The 18052-nt window shown below is 32.3% G+C and overlaps 1 protein-coding gene across 2 annotated transcripts; it reads left to right on the forward strand.

The window, feature by feature from the left end:
* Positions 1 to 13557: 13557 nt before the first annotated feature.
* LOC133694086 (GATA transcription factor 5-like) lies at positions 13558 to 15633 on the forward strand. 2 transcript variants are annotated; one of them, XM_062115512.1, is made up of 3 exons: positions 13558 to 13672; positions 13811 to 14138; positions 14230 to 15129. In XM_062115512.1, the coding sequence occupies exons 2-3, from the start codon at positions 13827 to 13829 to the stop codon at positions 14914 to 14916; spliced, it is 999 nt and encodes a 332-aa protein (XP_061971496.1). In that variant the 5' UTR covers positions 13558 to 13672; positions 13811 to 13826; the 3' UTR covers positions 14917 to 15129. The 2 variants fall into 2 exon arrangements, 1 of the variants encoding a protein (XP_061971496.1); XR_009842233.1 differs by lacking the exon at positions 13558 to 13672 and adding an exon at positions 15157 to 15633 and having other exon boundaries at positions 13690 to 14138; positions 14230 to 15038.
* The last annotated feature ends 2419 nt before the right edge of the window (positions 15634 to 18052 follow it).

An 18052-nucleotide genomic window follows, 5' to 3' on the forward strand; every position in this document is an offset into this window, starting at 1 on the left:
TGGAGAAGGAAAAAACGCAATAGAGAAGACAGAGGGAGGAAATAACAAAAGAGAGAAGAGCTCGACTGCAATCTATCCTACCTTACCAAAAAGGAGTTTAACAAGCTCTAAAGAGTTCTTTTTTTGAAAAAAACTCCAAACGACAAGAATAGGAAGGTTTCCTTTGGGGGTCAAAGGTAAAGTAAGGAGAAGATAGCTCGGCGGCTTGCGCCCCATTTTCTTGGTTCTGCGAGCAAATGCTGCAGAATGTCGCAGGGGGAGCAGTTTTGTTTCTAAACAAAGCTTTGGGCAGAGAAGGAAGTATATAACGTAAGGGAAGTTTTGGGGAGGAGAAAATAAAAGGGCATGAGGGAGGTTTCCTTTTCAGGCGGGGTTTTGTTTTTCTTTACAGACTCTCAGATCACGTTTTTTTAACAAGATAGCTGGCCATTGGTTTCTAATGCATAGAATAAAAGTACTAGGCCCCGCAAGTTTCTTGCCTTTCATGAGCACGACAGCGTTCAAGATTTAGGATAACAGAGGATGGGTTGTGGGGCACCGAAACTAGCATAAGATGTTGAGTTCAAAATGTTACTTTTGTAGTTTGGAGTTCTGCTACTAATCTTTGTGGAATTTTGGAGTTCAAAATGTTACTACCACTACACCTAAATGCAAAATGTTACTTTTTAGGATAACAACGATTAATCATTGTTTTTTTGAGTTCAAACCCCATGTGACAACTTGTTCTTATGATATTTTGCTAACTTCGGCTGTGATGTTTGTATTTAATTGTTGTGATGAATAGTGTTTTTTAATCAAAATATAAAAATGTTTTTGGCGTGTTGCATACGGCTAATACCCTAACATATTTTTAAATTACTTTTTTTTTTCAGAAAAGCAAATATTCGAGGTTTAAAAAAAAATGTGTTTTAGCATGGATTTCTTAAACACAAAAAATTATTTTCTTGCATCTTGGATTTTACAACATGTTTGTAAATTCCAAAGGGTATTGGCCAATATTCCAAAAATATAAAAATCTTATTTTTGAGAATTCATCTTTATTCACTATTAATGTTTGGATAAAGAAATCCTAAAAGGGGGTTGATATCCAAAATATTATTAGGAATAATTTGTTATTATTCACTACAAATGTTTGGATAAATAAACCTCAAAGGGGTTAATATTCAAAATGTTATTGGGAATAATTCACCATTGCTCAATGTTAATATCCGGATAAAGAAACCCAAAGTGGTAAATATCAAAAAATATTTTTTTCTAGGAATAACAAGTCATTATCCCTTAATAATATAAGGGCAAATAAACCTATGAAAGGTAAATGTTCAAAATATTGTTAATAGGAATACAACTTGTTTATTTTTAACAGAAGGGCATATTTATGCCTAAAATATTATTTAGAATAATTTAATTGTGCATATTTAAAAGAAGCCTCAATTATAATTGGGGACATTTCAAAATTTTGATTCCACAATTTATGAATCATGGAAATATGAAATACTAAGGCAAAAATGGGCTTTTAAAGCACCTTGAATTTCTTTAGATTTCTAACTTAGTTTTTTTTGTTTCTCTTCCCTACGATTTACGAGTCGCGAAACACTTGAAATACTAAGGGAAAAATGAGCTCTTAAGCTCATTGAATCTCCTCAAATTTCTATCTCAGATGTCTCTAAATTCATAAATTCTAAATTTATTTCAAATCAAGCATAGACTTCAAGAGATTTGCACCGTTTCTCCTTGGCACTCTATAGACATATCTAAAGGTATGATCTGTATTGGCCAAGGGTTCTTTCCTATAGACTTTGAACTCAAGTTCGTTCATCATAGTAGACTTATCCTAGGAAACTGATGGGATTAGAGAACATCAACACCATAGCAATTATAGGCAAACCAAACACCAAGCAGCTTACCTTAGGTAGGGCGTACTAGGGGTGCTAAAACCTTCCCTTTATGCAACCAGTCCCTTGCCTTAGAATCTCTGAAAGACCAGTTAGGTTTCCTAGTAACCATAATATTAGGTGGCGACTTCTTTTTTTCACCAAACAAAGACCCCGACATCAATCCCTGCTACTAGGAAGGGTCGCCTCGACGTCGAGCTCTCGAGAGGGTACGACAACTATATATCTATACAACTAAACAAAATACCAAGAGTAAAGCATTTTCTTGCAGACGACATTGATAAGATGCGATTAACATAAGACCACCACATATTACAATGATAAATAGTAGTGAGGGCTTTCATAGAAAAACCTTATTTACCAATTCTTCTCCATGTCGGACTAATTATTCTAAAATATTTTATTAAGGGTATATTTGAAAGTGTGGTTGTGGTTGCTTTTTGAAGTTCTTTTTATTTAGAAATATATCAAAATATTTTTTTTAATTATTTTTAAAATCAGCATATTAAAATAATTTTTTATATACTCTTCAGCATATGGATAGTGCTTCCTTCATCTCTCTTGTTATTGTTATGCTTAAATTTATTTAACCTCCTAAACCATAAATATTCACAGTGCACCAAATTTCCATCAGCGGTAAATCATTGGGACCGGAGCTAACACTCCAAAATTCCCACCAGAGGTATCGGACAAATACCGATCCTAAAGCCTTATCCTTGTTCTAAATATTTCCTAACCTTGAAACCAAAAAAACCCCTTAACAAAGAGCCACAACAATATTGGCCTTAGACAACAATGATGTAGCTTTTAATTTCTCCCAACAAAGGATTCCAATCTTGTTTGGAGAAAATATAGATTATGGAGCATTTTAAGGATGAAAATATTAACTCCCAAGATTTATAGGACTTGACAATAGCTAGTCTAGATGAGCAAGCAACATGGATAGTTCTAAACAAGGAGTACAAGGAAAAGAAAATGAAAGATGCAAAAGCATTGGCATTCATTCAACAAAGAGTTAATAAAGGCATTCTTCCAAGAATGCAAGTGCATATACTTCAAAAAAATGAATGGAAATACTGCAAAAACAATTCAGAGTCTGTGATAAGAAAATCTCCATCATGCTGCAAACTTATGACGAGGTTTCGATAGCTATGTAATTAAGACACCGAACAGGTGCAAGAATTCCTTACAAGATTATTTTCAGTTATTAATCAAAACAGAGGCTACGGAGATGCCATTGAAGACAAGAAAATCGTTGAAAAAGTCTTGAGAAGCTTGGCAATCAAGTTTGAGCGTGTTTTTCTCCATCATTAAAGAGTCAAAAGATTTATCAATGCTCGCTTCAGATGACCTAATGGGAATTCTCAAAGCCCGTGAAAAAAGATCAAGTAGATTTGCTACTCAAAACATAGATCAAGCCTTTGATTCGAAGGTTAATGTCGGAAAACAAAAAACCCAAAGCTGGAGCAAGATGGAGGAGGCAGCATAAGAAATCAAAGAGTAAGAACAACTTTCTAGCAGAGGAACTTCAACAAAAATTTACAATTCCGAAGTTGTAAGAGAAAAGGGAATGCAGCAATGGAGTGATGGTTTAGATGCAAAAAATCCCAACCATTCACAGAGATTTCTGGTATAAAGATGATGCAAATGATAAAAGGAACTACGTACGCTGCTGAAAGTCAAGAAGGAGGCCAGGTATTTTACTTCTGTATGAGTGCACTATTGTCAGCTTATCATGATGTTTGGTAGGTTGACAGCGCTTGTAGCAACATATGACTAGCTAGAAACAAAAATGTCCTCGTGAAACTAGACAATATATCATCAAAATATATGGTCACAACTTGAAAGCATCTGGGTGTCAAAGGAAAAGCCGGGATTGCATTTCAAACAAAAAGGGGTAACACTTCTAATTCATCAACGATGTTGTTTTCGTCCCAAAATTGAAACTTTCAAAAAAAAAAAAAACCCTAATTTTTTTTGTTCAATTATTTAGAATTTTGGAAAGCAGTCATCAAACCCATGACCTCTTCAACTGGGCCTCTTCAATCACTTAGAATAGGAGTAGATAAATGGGTGTGCCATCGCCGGAAAGAATCTTGTACATCAACCATCTTTTCACCATTCACTTTCCAATATTGGACCAAAGATCCAACGTCGGCTTGGTTAACCAGTAAAGCAACTGATGAACCAAGACATCCTCTCCCATGAATCAAAAAACTTTCCCATATGGGTCACCCTTCTTGAGCTCCAAAATCAGTCGGTGTGGATTGAGGAATGAAAGCTTGAAGACACACAGAATCCGGCTTTTCCAAAGAATTACAAGTAATAGGCTACAAAGTGCCTACGTGGAAAGAAAAAAATATAAAATGATTAATGTCTTTCTTGATCTTTTCTCTGCCTATAGGCTTTAAAGTGCCACCCTAATATAAATACTTGTAAGTTGCAACGCAGCCGATAAAAAAAAAAACAGGAATAAAGATGCAGAAAACAAACATAATTTATATGCAGAAAGATTGAAGCACAGTTATTTAATTTATCTTCCCGTAAACAAAATAAGGTAATTTAATATTAATAATTTAAATTTAAAATATATTTTTATTTTTATTTGAGATATTTATTAAGAATTTGATGAGATTATTTTATAATTTTATAATTTTTGCTTTTTTTTTCAAATTTGTTAGTTCTAACAATTGTTTTTTGAATTCTTGTTATAGTGATTTTTTTTCTAATTAATTAGATATATTTTATTGGTTTGTTTTGATTATGCATGTATTTTTTTATGTTTTATTTTTAGCAGAGCCACCAAAATTATCAATTTTTTCTCATGATACATATTTTGATTTTAGGTTAAACCATGAGCAAAATAAAAAGAATTGATTTTTTAAAAAAAAAATATTGATAACTCACAGCCTAGTAAACCAACTCCAAGTAATGTTGAAGTTATGGTTGAGCAGCCTCAATGTGCTTCAGTTTACAAAAAACTTGCACTGATTAGTGAGCAGCCTCTTACTAGAATCGACATTGCTCATTTAATTAGAGATCCAAGCAATCGTCCTCAAATTTGAAAATACTCGGTTAATCAACAAGATGAAATTCGAATGGCATACATTAATTTGGGGCCATATCAACCTTTAATGTCTGAATATCTGCTGACTGGTAAAAAACATCCTCGTCGATTTCAGTCTCATTGGTTCAAAAGTTATCTGTGGCTTGAATATTCAGAGAAAAATACTGCATTTTGTTTCCCTTGCTATTTATTTCCAAGTAAACCATCTGGAAAGCCAGGATCAGACATATTTACTGTTAAAGGATTTAATTGTTGGAAGAAAGTTAATAATGGGAAACAGTGTGCTTTTTTTACTCATATGAAAAAATATCCAAATTCAGCTCATAGATTTACTACCAAGTACTTGGAAAATTTGAAAAACCAGTCATGTCATATTGATAAGGTAGTTAAGAGGCAAACTACTCAAGAAATTCAGAATAATCGATTGCGTATTAAAGCTTCAATAGATATTATTCGTTGGCTCACATTTCAAGCATGTGCTTTTAGAGGGCATGATGAATGTCCAGAATAAAAAAAACCGAGGTAATTTTCTTGAAATGATGGAACTTTTAGCGTCATATAATGAACAAGTAAGTGCTCTTATTTTGGGTAATGCTCCACAAAATGCTAAATACACCTCAAATCAAATTCAAAAAGAAATTTTACATGTCTTTGCTAGAAATGTTCAGTCTTCAATTCGTCATGAGATTGGTGATGCAAGATTTTGTTAAATTGTTGATAAAGCTCGAGATGAATCTAGAAGAGAGCAAATGGCCCTTGTTATTAGATTTGTTGATAGAAATGGATTTATACAAGAATGATTTTTGGATATAGTTCATGTCAAAGATACTATTGTTGAACTCTTAAGGAAGAGATTTCATGTGTTTTATCTCATCACAATCTCGATGTTCAAAATATTAGGGGTCAAGGGTATGATGGTGCTAGTAATATGCGTGGAGAGTGGAATGGTTTGCAAGCTTTATTCATTAATAATTGCCCTTATGCATATTATGTACATTGCTTAGCTCATCAATTACAATTAGCTCTTATTGCTGCAGCTAGAGAAATATCTAATGTTCACACTTTCTTTCAGAATTTTATTTTTATTATTAACATTGTTAGTGCTTCTTGTAAACGTAATGATGAATTACGGGCTTTCCAAGCAACTACAATTGAACATTTAGTTGATATTGGTGAGATTGAAACGGGTAAAAGAGTTAATCAAGTAGGTGGTTTGCAACGACCTGTAGATAGTAGATGAAGTTCGCACTTCAAATCAATTTGCAGTTTGATAAAAATATATGGGGCAACTTGCTTGGTTCTTGAAAACATTGCTTTAGATGGATCTACTTATTCTCAACGTGGTGATGCAACTTTTTCATTTAAGTTGCTAATGTCATTTGATTTTGCATTCATCTTACATATAATGTAGGATGTTATGGGAATTACTGATATGCTTTGTCAAGCCCTACAACAAAAATCTCAAGACATTTTAAATGCTATGCATTTGGTGACTACCACAAAGACTTTAATTCAGAAGTTAAGAGATGATGGTTGGAAAACTCTTTTCGAAGAAGTGACATCATTTTGTAAGCATCAAAACATTGAAGTTCCTGATATGGATGCTTGTTTTTCTAGTGTGGGAAGATCTCACCGTAAACAAAAATTAGTAACAGTTGAACATCACTACCGAGTTTATATATTTACAGCTATCATTGATCAACAATTGCAAGAGCTAAATAATAGATTCAATGAGCATGCGATCGAGCTTCTTAAGTTGAGCATAGCTTTAGATCCCCTAGAAATAGCTATAAATTATTCAATGTTGAAGATATATGCTTACTTGTTGACAAGTTCTATCCTCAAAATTTTTCTGACCAAGAAAAAATTCATTTAAGACTTCAGTTGCAGTATTATGAGCTTGATGTACCCAATCATCCAAAGTTAAAGAGCATGTCATCGATTGCTGATTTATGTCAAGGATTGGTTGAAACAGAAAAATCAACAATTTATCCACTAGTTGACAGGTTGATTCGACTTATTTTGACTCTTCCTGTTTTGACAGCAACTATTGAACGAGCTTTCCCAGCGATAAAGATTGTTAAAACAAGACTTCGTAATCGGATGGAGAATGATTTTCTTGCAAATTATTTGATTTTCTAGATAGAAAAAGAAATTGTTGAAAGATTCATAATTGATATGATAATAGATGATTTCTATTCTATGAAAGAACGACGAGCACAATTAAAATAAAGATGTAAGAATCATTCTTTCTTATTTTTTACTTTATTTCAAAGTCTATCAAACATAAATAATGTTTCGCTTTAGCTAATGTTTCTTATATACTTTGTATGTTTATATTTGATAGGTATAAAGACCAACAACATTAAAGTGATGGATACATCATGAAGATGAAATTAACTTCATTACTTTGACTCAATTTGGTATTGCTCCAAACCTTTTTACCTTATACAAAGATTATTATATGTTTGTAATAAGTTATTTGAATAAAACTAAATCATGCAGGTTTTTTTTTACGACTCATGTACAATAAATTAAAACAAATATTATATTTTATTATATTATTTTTGGCTATCTCTAACAAATAATCCCAACTCCGTTTCTGAAAATCAGATTGCCCTAATGCAACTACTACCAACAACAAGAAAACCAGAGGATTGTTTGCATTGCCCTGGGACTTTCCTTGATTTTTCCTTTTGATATATATGCTCTAGCATTTTTAATCTCTTACAGAAGGATTGGGAAGTGGATAAATGGTGATGGGATTGAAGCCAAAGGTAAGATTTGATTCTTCAATGTTCCCTCTTTCCCTGACAGGTTGTTTCTACTGGATGTTTGGGTGGATTTTGGCTAAGAAAGAGCATGCAAAAAGAGAAAAATTTCAAGGACCAAAAACAAAAATGGCTAAGAACAATGGGATGAATAGTTTAATGTATTGCTACAGTGAAAACACATCTTTTTTAGTTTATTGCCAGTCGTATTTGCCCACACGATACTGTCAAGCCATTTTAAAACAAAACATTTTATTACCGTAATTAAAATAAATATTTATAAAATATAATGATTTAAATTATGAGAAAAAAATGCATTTATCTTGTAAAAAAAAAAATTCTTATATATGTATTTTTTTATTTTGGTGGCACAATGAATTTATTACTAACAACATGTTTATTTGAATAACAATTTAAACCAATTAAAGTAAATATCCGTCAAAATTTAACTGATCTAAATTAAGTAGGAAAAATACATTTTTTTATCTAAAATTTTATTTTTTATTATTCATTTATTTTTTTTTAATTTTGGCGTGAATATGTTTTTTTTATTAAAAGCACAATTATTCAAATAAAAATTTGTAATGATCTATAAAGCAGTTCTAGAACAAGAAATGAGAAAATAATATTTCGATTATTTTTATGTGATTAAACAAGAATAATTAATCATATGACATATTATAAAAAATCGATAATAAAAAAATAATAAAACATATATTCTATTTTTATTGACTATTTATATGCTTTTTTTACATATGCATATTAGTTTCAAATATGATCATAAAAAAATTAATATTATAATAAAAATATCAAATATTATTTTAAAAGTATTGAACAGTTAAATTAGTTTTTATAAATATCATTGTAATCAATTATCTAAATATAAAAAAACATGAGATCCTAGGGAGTCAAGTTTAAGCGCATCTTGGCTTGCAATGCAAGGGTGCCTAGATTAGAAATGCAGGCCTCTTACTTGAGCTTTAGAGCTTAAGGAGTTTTTTCATAGATAGTAAATGATGTATTGTTTGCCTTCAATAATTTCAATCACCCAACTTGGCTCCGGTGACTTGAAAATTAGTGCCCATGATTTTAGAGCCCTAAAAATAAAATTCCACACTGTTTTTCACTTCAAAACATGAAAAAAAACATATATGATGGATCTGTAAAACTCAATTTCCAATAACAAAATATATTTAATTAATTTAAAAACTCAAAATTAAATTAAATCAAGTTAATTTTTTAAATTATGTAGGAGGTTTCTTGAAGTGACCCGGCTAACTTGGTGGGTCTAAAGACAATCTGAACAACCAGAAAAAAATATAATTTAACTTTTTAAAAAAAACATCATGATAATATTTTAAAAAAATATTAAGACGATGACATTTAGATTGGTCAGGGTTTTGCGTTTTAACTTGTCAAATTCTTGATCAAGTCATAGACTCCACTAAGTTTAATAACTTTGTATTTTTTTAACTACTTATTATTTAATTATTTGACAAAAAAAATCACAAAATCGAGTGTCTGCTCAGCATTAGAAAGTTCATTTAAAATCATGACAACCCTATATAAAGTAAATCAAAATAAATTATGAAATTCAAATCTTAGTCAATCAAAGATAACTCTCTAAACCTGTAATCCAAGTCATGGACTCCACTCAGTTTAACAAGTTTATTTTTTCTGCAACTATTTTATATTTAATTGTACAATAAAAAATAGATGTTAGTAAAATTTAGCATCAATCAAATGCGGTGATTTTAAAACAAATGCCAATAAAAAACCAAATTAAAAAAAAAATCCAAGCATACAAGCTTGGAAGACCCAACGCATATATGCCTTTACAACAAAGTCTAAACATGCAGGTTTGCTAGCTTAGGCCCGCGGTTTAGGCCTTTTAATATTTTTTTAAGTGGGGAAATAACAAGTTTTTTTTTTAAAAAAAATAAACATAGATAATATTGTCATTTATCAGTTTAGAATTCGACCATCAAAGTGATGGACGAATAACGATGGGATTTTTTTATCTAAATTTATATTTAGTTAATTTTAACCTAAAAAACCTACTAAAAACATGAGAACATGGGAAAACCAACATGGAAAAAGCCAATAAAATAATCGAAAAATATAACATCAAATTGATAAAATATTTCTCTCTCCAACCCAATCCAAACACAAAAAGCTGCAATTAAAAAAAATTGTGTTACTTGAATCTGAATCGCTACATTGAAAAAGCCTAATTGTGTTGTTTATATTGTTAATGGGCATTACGGCTATCATATATAGGTCTGCAAAAGCATAGAAGAAATACTCCCGGAAACCACCTCATGACACCATCGATCCCTTGGTGGAATGATATGCAAAACAAACGTACTCTCTGAAGACTTTACCATAAAGTCTTAATTAATAGCAATTGAAATTTCAAATCTTGATCACGAGACTCTGCACTTTCTTACTGCTCAGCTCTATTTACCTAATAAAAGACTTTTGTTCTCCAGGAAACTTCGTGAAGCATTTCCTCTTGTTTTTGTATGTTGTTCGCAGCAGTGGTTAGATTGAGTGTCTGTTAGAATTGTACTCTCGAGAAATTAAGTGACAATTTCCTTTCCTCCTTGGAAATTTCACTTCGATTCCGTACTCTATGTTTGTTTCTTCTGCCGTTTCACTTGAAACCGAGTACAGATTCCCTTTGACGATACCCTGCCTGGCAATTTTCTTTTTTCATTAAAAAAAATACTATATATTATTGTAAGCGCATCCTCTCTTTTTCCTGCTCCTCGAGAAACCAAAATAAATAGCAAAACGCTGTTGGCAATATTTTCAAGCAGTCAGAGATTGTTTATTTTTATATTTTAAAAGGATTTTTTAAAAAAAAGTTTTTAAATTTTTTAATGTAAATAATAACTAGTACTTCAAAAATAATAGCTATTATAATCTCAAACGAGCTCTTAAATAATATTTAATTATAATCCCAAGACTAAAGAGACATAAATAATGGGTGGGACAGAGAAGATAAAACAGAAAATGATATTAAGATAGAATTGTATATACAAGATAAAGTGATTGTCTATATATCATATTTGATTATTGTGCATAAAAAAAATAAAATATGAAAAAATCTATTTTACTCTTAATATATATTATTACCAAACTTACATATTTAAAAAATTTAATATGAAATTTTACTTTAGTTTATATCGAGTGTTGAAATTGATAATATTATAATAATCATAGTTATAAAACTAGAATTGACTTGATAGGTTAATCTGGAGTTTGAATTGGTCCGAGTTTAAAAAAAATAAAGGAAGAATTGACTCGATTTAGCCTAATCAAAAACCCATGTCAACTCATGATAAAACACGGGTAAAAAATTAGTTGATTTTTTAGTAAAAAAAATTAAAAAATTTGGATCAGCCGAGTTGACCCTGCTGACCATGACATAAACCTTACATTAGATTGATTTTCTAATTAAGTTTTAAAATCATGATAATAATTATTTTTATTTATATATTGACTCTTCTATCCATGACCTGGGTCTTGTCACGGTTAATTCTCGAATTAAATTTTAAAATTATGATAATAACAATTTTTATTTTTACACTAACCCTGGTTAACTTGAATTAACCTATTTGATTCGTGATGCAGACCTTACCTCGAATCAACACCCAAATTAAAATTTTAAAATTATAATAATTTTTATTTTTATTTCATACTAATCTCAAGTCACTTTATAAAATAAATTATTTTAATATATTTTTAAATAAAAAATATTTTTAAAAATAATGCCTACTGTAACATTACCGACGAGAAGGAAAGGAGGGGGTAATGGAGGTAACGGATTCAAATTTCAAAGTTCAAAATTTAGAACGCTCAAGAATAAATTTCTCCTTAAAAACACAGCGGACTAATGGCACGTCACTTGGCAGAATTTAATCCAATAGTAATATACCACGTTATCAAGCCACATGGGGTTCTCGAAAGTGACGTGGTGCCGGCTTTCTTTGTTTACCAATTACTAGGCAATGCCAGCCCAATTTTAGAAATTAGAGATGGATATTTAACTTTTATGTACTCAACTACGAGTAATTAACTAGTTTTGAGTATGGATTTGAGGTGTCACTGATGTTTCTGTGAATATAATTTTTTTAAATAACAAGCGTAAATTTATAATATATAAGCTAATTTATTTAAAACTTAGTTTGGCTAAAAAAAACTTTAAAATAATATTATTTGAGATTTTTTTTTATTTTAAACTTGATATAAAAAAATATTCAGGTGGTCATGAGAAACTATTTTATAGCATTACGAAACTTTGCCTGATAGGTTAATTTTAAAACTTTTTGACGTGTTTTCTTTGCTTGGGTTAAGCTTTAAACTATACACTTGTGTATTGTTTTAATGTGATTCATATGACTTGGGTGATTTCTTGATAAATTAAATGTTAATTATCCTTCGAATGTTGCATAAACACAGGTTCACGTAAAGTTTGCAACTAACAAGACAATCACAGCATAACGTGCTGGAAAATACAGGTTCATGTGCACATTACAGATACACACACGCTTTGGAAACGTCTACGATCAACGGAGCACCACTCCCTGAATTTTGTTTCATGCATGCATTTTACCTTTCTTGTTTACCTTAGCCAAAAATCAAAGGGCAAGCTACAATATGCTCTGTATCTCCTGCGAGGTTTCAATTTGGTCCCTCTCCCACTAATTCACAAAGTTATGCCCATCTCTTCCTATAGTTGGACCTTGATTTGCACTTTGAAACTGTTCATAAAACTTATGCGAATCAATTCTATTTCTAGCCCTGTAATCATGTAAGTACGAGCTCTGGACATCGCTGTTTAATGATGAAAATGGATTGTGTATATGTGAGACAATGAAGTTGTTGCTGGGAAAATTAAAAGAATTAAGATGTAGAAATGGTAAGAAAATCACACACATAGTTCACATCCTGGCAATAAAAGGGAAGAGGCTTCACACTCTGAGGATAGTTCCTGTGTAATTTGTAAGAGAGGGGCCTAATTGAAATTTACACAAGAAATAGAGGGCGTGATTGTAGTCCGCCCTCAAGCAAAATAGAAAACAACAAGCGGGGAAGCAAAAGAAATGGAGGGAAGCGGGAACTCAAAATCGAAGGAGGCGTTATGAATAATTGACAAGGGTGTTTTTGAAAATGCGGTTTAAGTGTTCTGGAAAATTTAATTTTTTTTAATTAATATTTTGAATTGTTTTGATATATTTATATAAAAAATTAATTTATTATTTTAATATATATCTAAATAAAAAAACACTTTAAAAAATATCTTTTCCAACACTTCCAAACATTAAACGACATGAAAAAATCTAACCAAAAACAAGAAGAGTAAAAAGAAAGAAAAGAAAAAACATAAGGTGGCGGTTTCCTAGGTCGTCTGTTTGATGGGCCGGACAACATCATCTAGACCAATAAAGTAACAGAAGGATGTTATTTTTAAACTGCAAACGCATAAAATAAATAAATTTTATTCAGATAATTAAATAAATAGATAGATATAAAAAAACAGTAAAAATAGGTGTATATGCACACACGTGAAAACAGAGATATAAAAAAAACATTTAAAAAGAAGAAGAAAGAAACTGGCACTTATTATTAGGCTGTTTGAAAGTGTTTAAAGTGTTTTTTTTTAATGAATAATAATAATAATATATAGATATTTTTTTAAAAAAAAAATATTTTTAATATCAGAAAATAATTTAAAATTATAAAAAATTTAATTTAAAATTTAAAATATATATATTTTAAAAATACAACGCAATGCCAAATAAGATCTTCATCTGTCATTCATTGCTTTAACCAAACTCACCATCTTTCCTTTTTTTTTGTTCTTTCAATTCTTCTCTCCAAAATCCACAGCTCCCTCTCTCATTTCTCTCCTTCTCTTATCTTCTTCTTTTCAGGTATACCCTTTAACACGTGTCAAGTATAAATAAACCCCCTTTATGTCTCCTTTCCTCTCCTCTGTCCTGTTTTTGCTATCAAGTTTTTAAATTTCTGGGTTTTGTTTTGTGTGTCTTCTTTCTTTCTTTTTTTTTTAGGTTCAAGAAACAAGAAATGGAACGTGTTGAAGGCGCTTTGAAGACCAGTTTTAGAAAAGAAATGGCCGTGAAATTGAGCCCACAAGTGCTAGATGATTTTTGGCCAGTTAATGTTACGAACGGCATGTCCTCCGATGATTTTTCTGTTGACGAACTCTTAGACTTTTCTAATGAAAACGGCTTCATTGAAGATGAAGAAAAACCTTGTGTTGTCTCTGTTTCTCATAAACAAGAAACCCTCAAAGAAGACAAAAATAACGACAGGAGTCCTTATTTTGCTGTCAAAGAAGACTTTGTTTCTGGTCCTACAAGTGAACTTTGTGTGCCGGTCAGTGTCCTCCTCTCTTCATTTTCTCTTTCTTCGAATAATTAATTTATTGGTAGTTTTCTCCTCTAAAAAGGTGCCATTTTTTTTCCAGACGGATGATTTAGCAAGTCTTGAATGGTTGTCACATTTTGTGGAGGATTCCAACTCGGAATATGCTGCACCGTTTCCGGCAATTGTTTCGCCGCCGGAGCCGGAAAAGGAGAATTTTGCTGAACAGGAGAAGTCGGTCCTAACAGAGCCTTGTTTCAAGACCCCGGTTCCGGCCAAGGCTAGAAGCAAGAGAACAAGAACTGGTGTCAGAGTCTGGCCACTTGGGTCTCCTACTTTAACAGAATCATCTACAAGTTCTTCCTCTTCAACATCCTCTTCAAGCCCTTCAAGTCCTTGGTTAATTCACACCAAACCCCTTTTGAATGCTGAACCGCTTTGGTTTGAGAAACCGGTAGTTAAGAGGATGAAGAAAAAACCATCTTTTCAGGCGGCGGCAAGCGGTGGTGGTGGTTCCCACTCGTCAAGGAGGTGTAGCCATTGTGGGATTCAAAAGACGCCACAATGGAGAGCCGGTCCAAATGGTTCCAAAACCCTTTGTAATGCTTGTGGGGTTCGATACAAGTCCGGTCGGTTACTGCCCGAGTACAGACCGGCTTGCAGCCCAACTTTTTCGAAGGAGTTGCACTCGAATCATCATCGCAAGGTGCTTGAAATGCGAAGGAAAAAGGAGATTTTGGGCCAGACCGAACCAGGTCTGGTTCAACCCGTGGCTCCGAGTTGTGGATAGTCTAGAGAAAGACCGGGTATCTGGGGAAGAGAGGATAGGGTATTGAACCGGGAGAATTGAACCCGGTTTCTAATTAGGTTCGGTTTTACTAGTGCACATTTTTTCTTCTCAGGGTGGTTGAGGTAGGTTTACTAGGTTGTATTTGTAACTGAATTAGCGAGGATTTTAATCTTAATAGCTAATACTGTGCTCTATGTTTTTAATTTCTCACAATTTACTTTTCACTTTTTATTTTTTCAGTTCACCTAATGATGGGAGTTCTATGTATATATATTTTTTATTCATTCGTTTAAGGTCACGCCGGATATTTTCCGTCTGCAAGGAAGATAGTCTTCATGAGGGAGGGGGGTGGAAAGTGGAAACCGTTCACTTAAATATTTTTCTTCTGATGGCCGGTGGAAAGCAAGAACAGCATGAAGCAAGATGGTGGTGTCCCATGTCCAGTGAATAGGGAAAATGTAAAATATATGTATATATATATATAGCGTGAGATATACGCAGTTAGTGAAATCCTTGTCCTTGAGAAGGGGAATCTGCGGGTTCAGATATATTCTTGAGAGAGTAAGTATTATTTGTCAGCTTTGATGCATATTTTTTCTTTCCCATGTACTTTATATATGCATTTTGATGCTGCTGTTATGGACCACACCTTGTTTGTAAAAATGGGGCATTTGGCCCAAGGCATAAAGGCTGAGGTCGGGCATTTAAAGTTTTAAATTAGCCCTCTCGCTGCTTCCCTCCGTTGCTCCTTGAATCTTTTCAAAGGTGATGATGGCAACTGTTTCCCTCCATTGCTCCTTGAATCTTTTCAAAGGTGATGATAATCTTGTTTTCTTGCACCTAAATTTCTTTTGAGGTGTCCCTTTTAAAAGTCCGAACCACTTAGCCAGATATTACTAATTAACTGAATGATTGATGGGCATTTTCCCCACACGTGTCATGGGGTAACACTGGCTTGGCTTGTTCTTACAAGGACCAGTTTGCAGCTCCTGTTCTTCTGCTTCCTTTCAGCAGTAAAAGCACTTGATCTCTTCCTAAACCATGCCGGTCTTTGATTTAGACATGATTTGGACGTTCACACATCTTATGTGATTTCAACAACAAGACTTGTATATTCTAAGGTGAGCACATTAATAGCCTTTTCTAATGTGTTTTCTTTCTAAAATGTATTGTAATAATATATTTTTTATTTTTTAAAAATATAAAAAGATTAATTTAAAGTAAAAAATGAAAAATCTTGAGATTTTTCAAGAAATAACGGGTATTGCAATCTTCGAGTGGCTGGAAAGTTTAATTAATACCATATTGTTTGAATTATTGATGTACTTCAACTAGAAAAAAGGCCAGCCGTGGAGGCTTGATTTGAGCATGGGGCTATGGCATCGCTACTTTCATTCCACCATCACAAATCTAGCTAGGTAGTATTCAAGCATTTATTTCACCGCTGCCGATTTAGCTTACCTTACCCACCACCATATGAAAGTTCGTTGCCATGAATTAATTATCTTCACCGTCCACTTTTTTACTTTTGGCTCCGATTCCTTTTGTGATCAGCCTCATAATAGCAAAATTGAACTCTCTGCTCCTGACATGTCTGAGGTTTCCATATAAAAAGAGAGAATTGCCAGATGCTAAACACATTTGATGTCCAAATATCTTTTCGGAATCTAAGCTCATAATGGTTGAATTTCTTTCTTTTCGTTGGAGTTCTCAAATTGCAGTCCTTAGACTTCTCTACAGGGCGGGCTGCTCTTCCTCCTCCAGTCAAGTGAAAGTCATATTTTCTTAAGGCCAATTGATATCAGATACCATAAGACTCAATTAACTTATATAGCATTGTTGACACACGCAGTGATTGGAAAGTCTAATGGTCCCATTGTTAATTTAGGAGCTAAAATATCTGGAATTGTTCCTGTTAGAGTGTTAAGAGGCTGCTTTGATTAAAAAATTTCTTTGGGATTTTTGGCTTCAAAATCATGCATGGATGCTTTTGGACTGACTTCCACACATGGAGGCTAATTTTCTCAATTGTTAAGATTTTTCATGTTTTTAAGAGTTTGAATAGAGTAAAAAAGATGTAGTTTAATAAAATTCTTATAACATTTGATCCGACTGTTTCGTTGAGCTGGATTTTTCAAAGAAAATTTTAAATGTTTTATATTTTATAGGTATAAAATTTTATAGCCAACGAAAACTGGTAAAACTTAACACCCAAGTTATCAAGTATCGAAATCAAACTAACACGAGGTTAAATTAAATGAATAATTCCTATATAAAGAAGTAACAAGCGGGCAGAAAGTTCCAAATGCACCTACCTCACTTGATATATATTGTTGCGTGGCAATTACTTGATGACTATATTTCCCAGCAGTTCCACCTACTCTTAGCGTCTGTAATTGTAGTGGAGTTCAAGAGTAATGGACTTCGAGGTGCAAGACCCTCGAGAGAGGGCTGTCTCTGCAGACCGAGCATGTGCCCACGTACTAAATATGAATTGTTTTCGGTCTTCACAAAAAGAAAAGAAAAGGGCATCGCTGATGATGCCGATGAATGATAAGTTATCCATTTTTTCTTTTCTTTTCTTTTCCTTTATTGAGTACAAATTTATGGGCCGGCTTTTGCATGTTTGAGTGATGTGGCTGGCAATTATTATCTCGTGCACGCTCCACTTGGAAAATCCAAAGACAAAGTTTTCAAAACTTTCCACCCCATGAAAAATGTCATGATGTTTATAGATTTTGATGTAAAATTTTTTATTATTTAATTTGACGAATGTTTTATACGCGTTTCTAAACATGTTTTTCTACAATGGTTCAAAATTTCAGGTGAATTCGTCATTTGAATAGGTCTTTATATCTTGTTTATTTTTTCTTTGATTTTAGTTAAAGTTAAATAATTAAAAATACTTTTGGGATATATATTATTAAATATACTTTTATTTTTATTTTTATTTTTATTTTATTTTCGAATAAGATTGTAACATTCTTTTTATAATACTAGCAAACTCTTTTTTTTTACAACCTTTCATGATATATTTCTTTTTTAAATTTATTTGGTGAATTTCTTGCATATGTCTAATTTTTTAATTGTGTAATTAAATAAAAAAAATATATTCTAAAAGAACAAAGTTATTAAT

This window comes from Populus nigra, chromosome 5, assembly GCF_951802175.1.
Source record: "Populus nigra chromosome 5, ddPopNigr1.1, whole genome shotgun sequence".
In the NCBI taxonomy this organism is placed as follows: domain Eukaryota; kingdom Viridiplantae; phylum Streptophyta; class Magnoliopsida; order Malpighiales; family Salicaceae; genus Populus; species Populus nigra.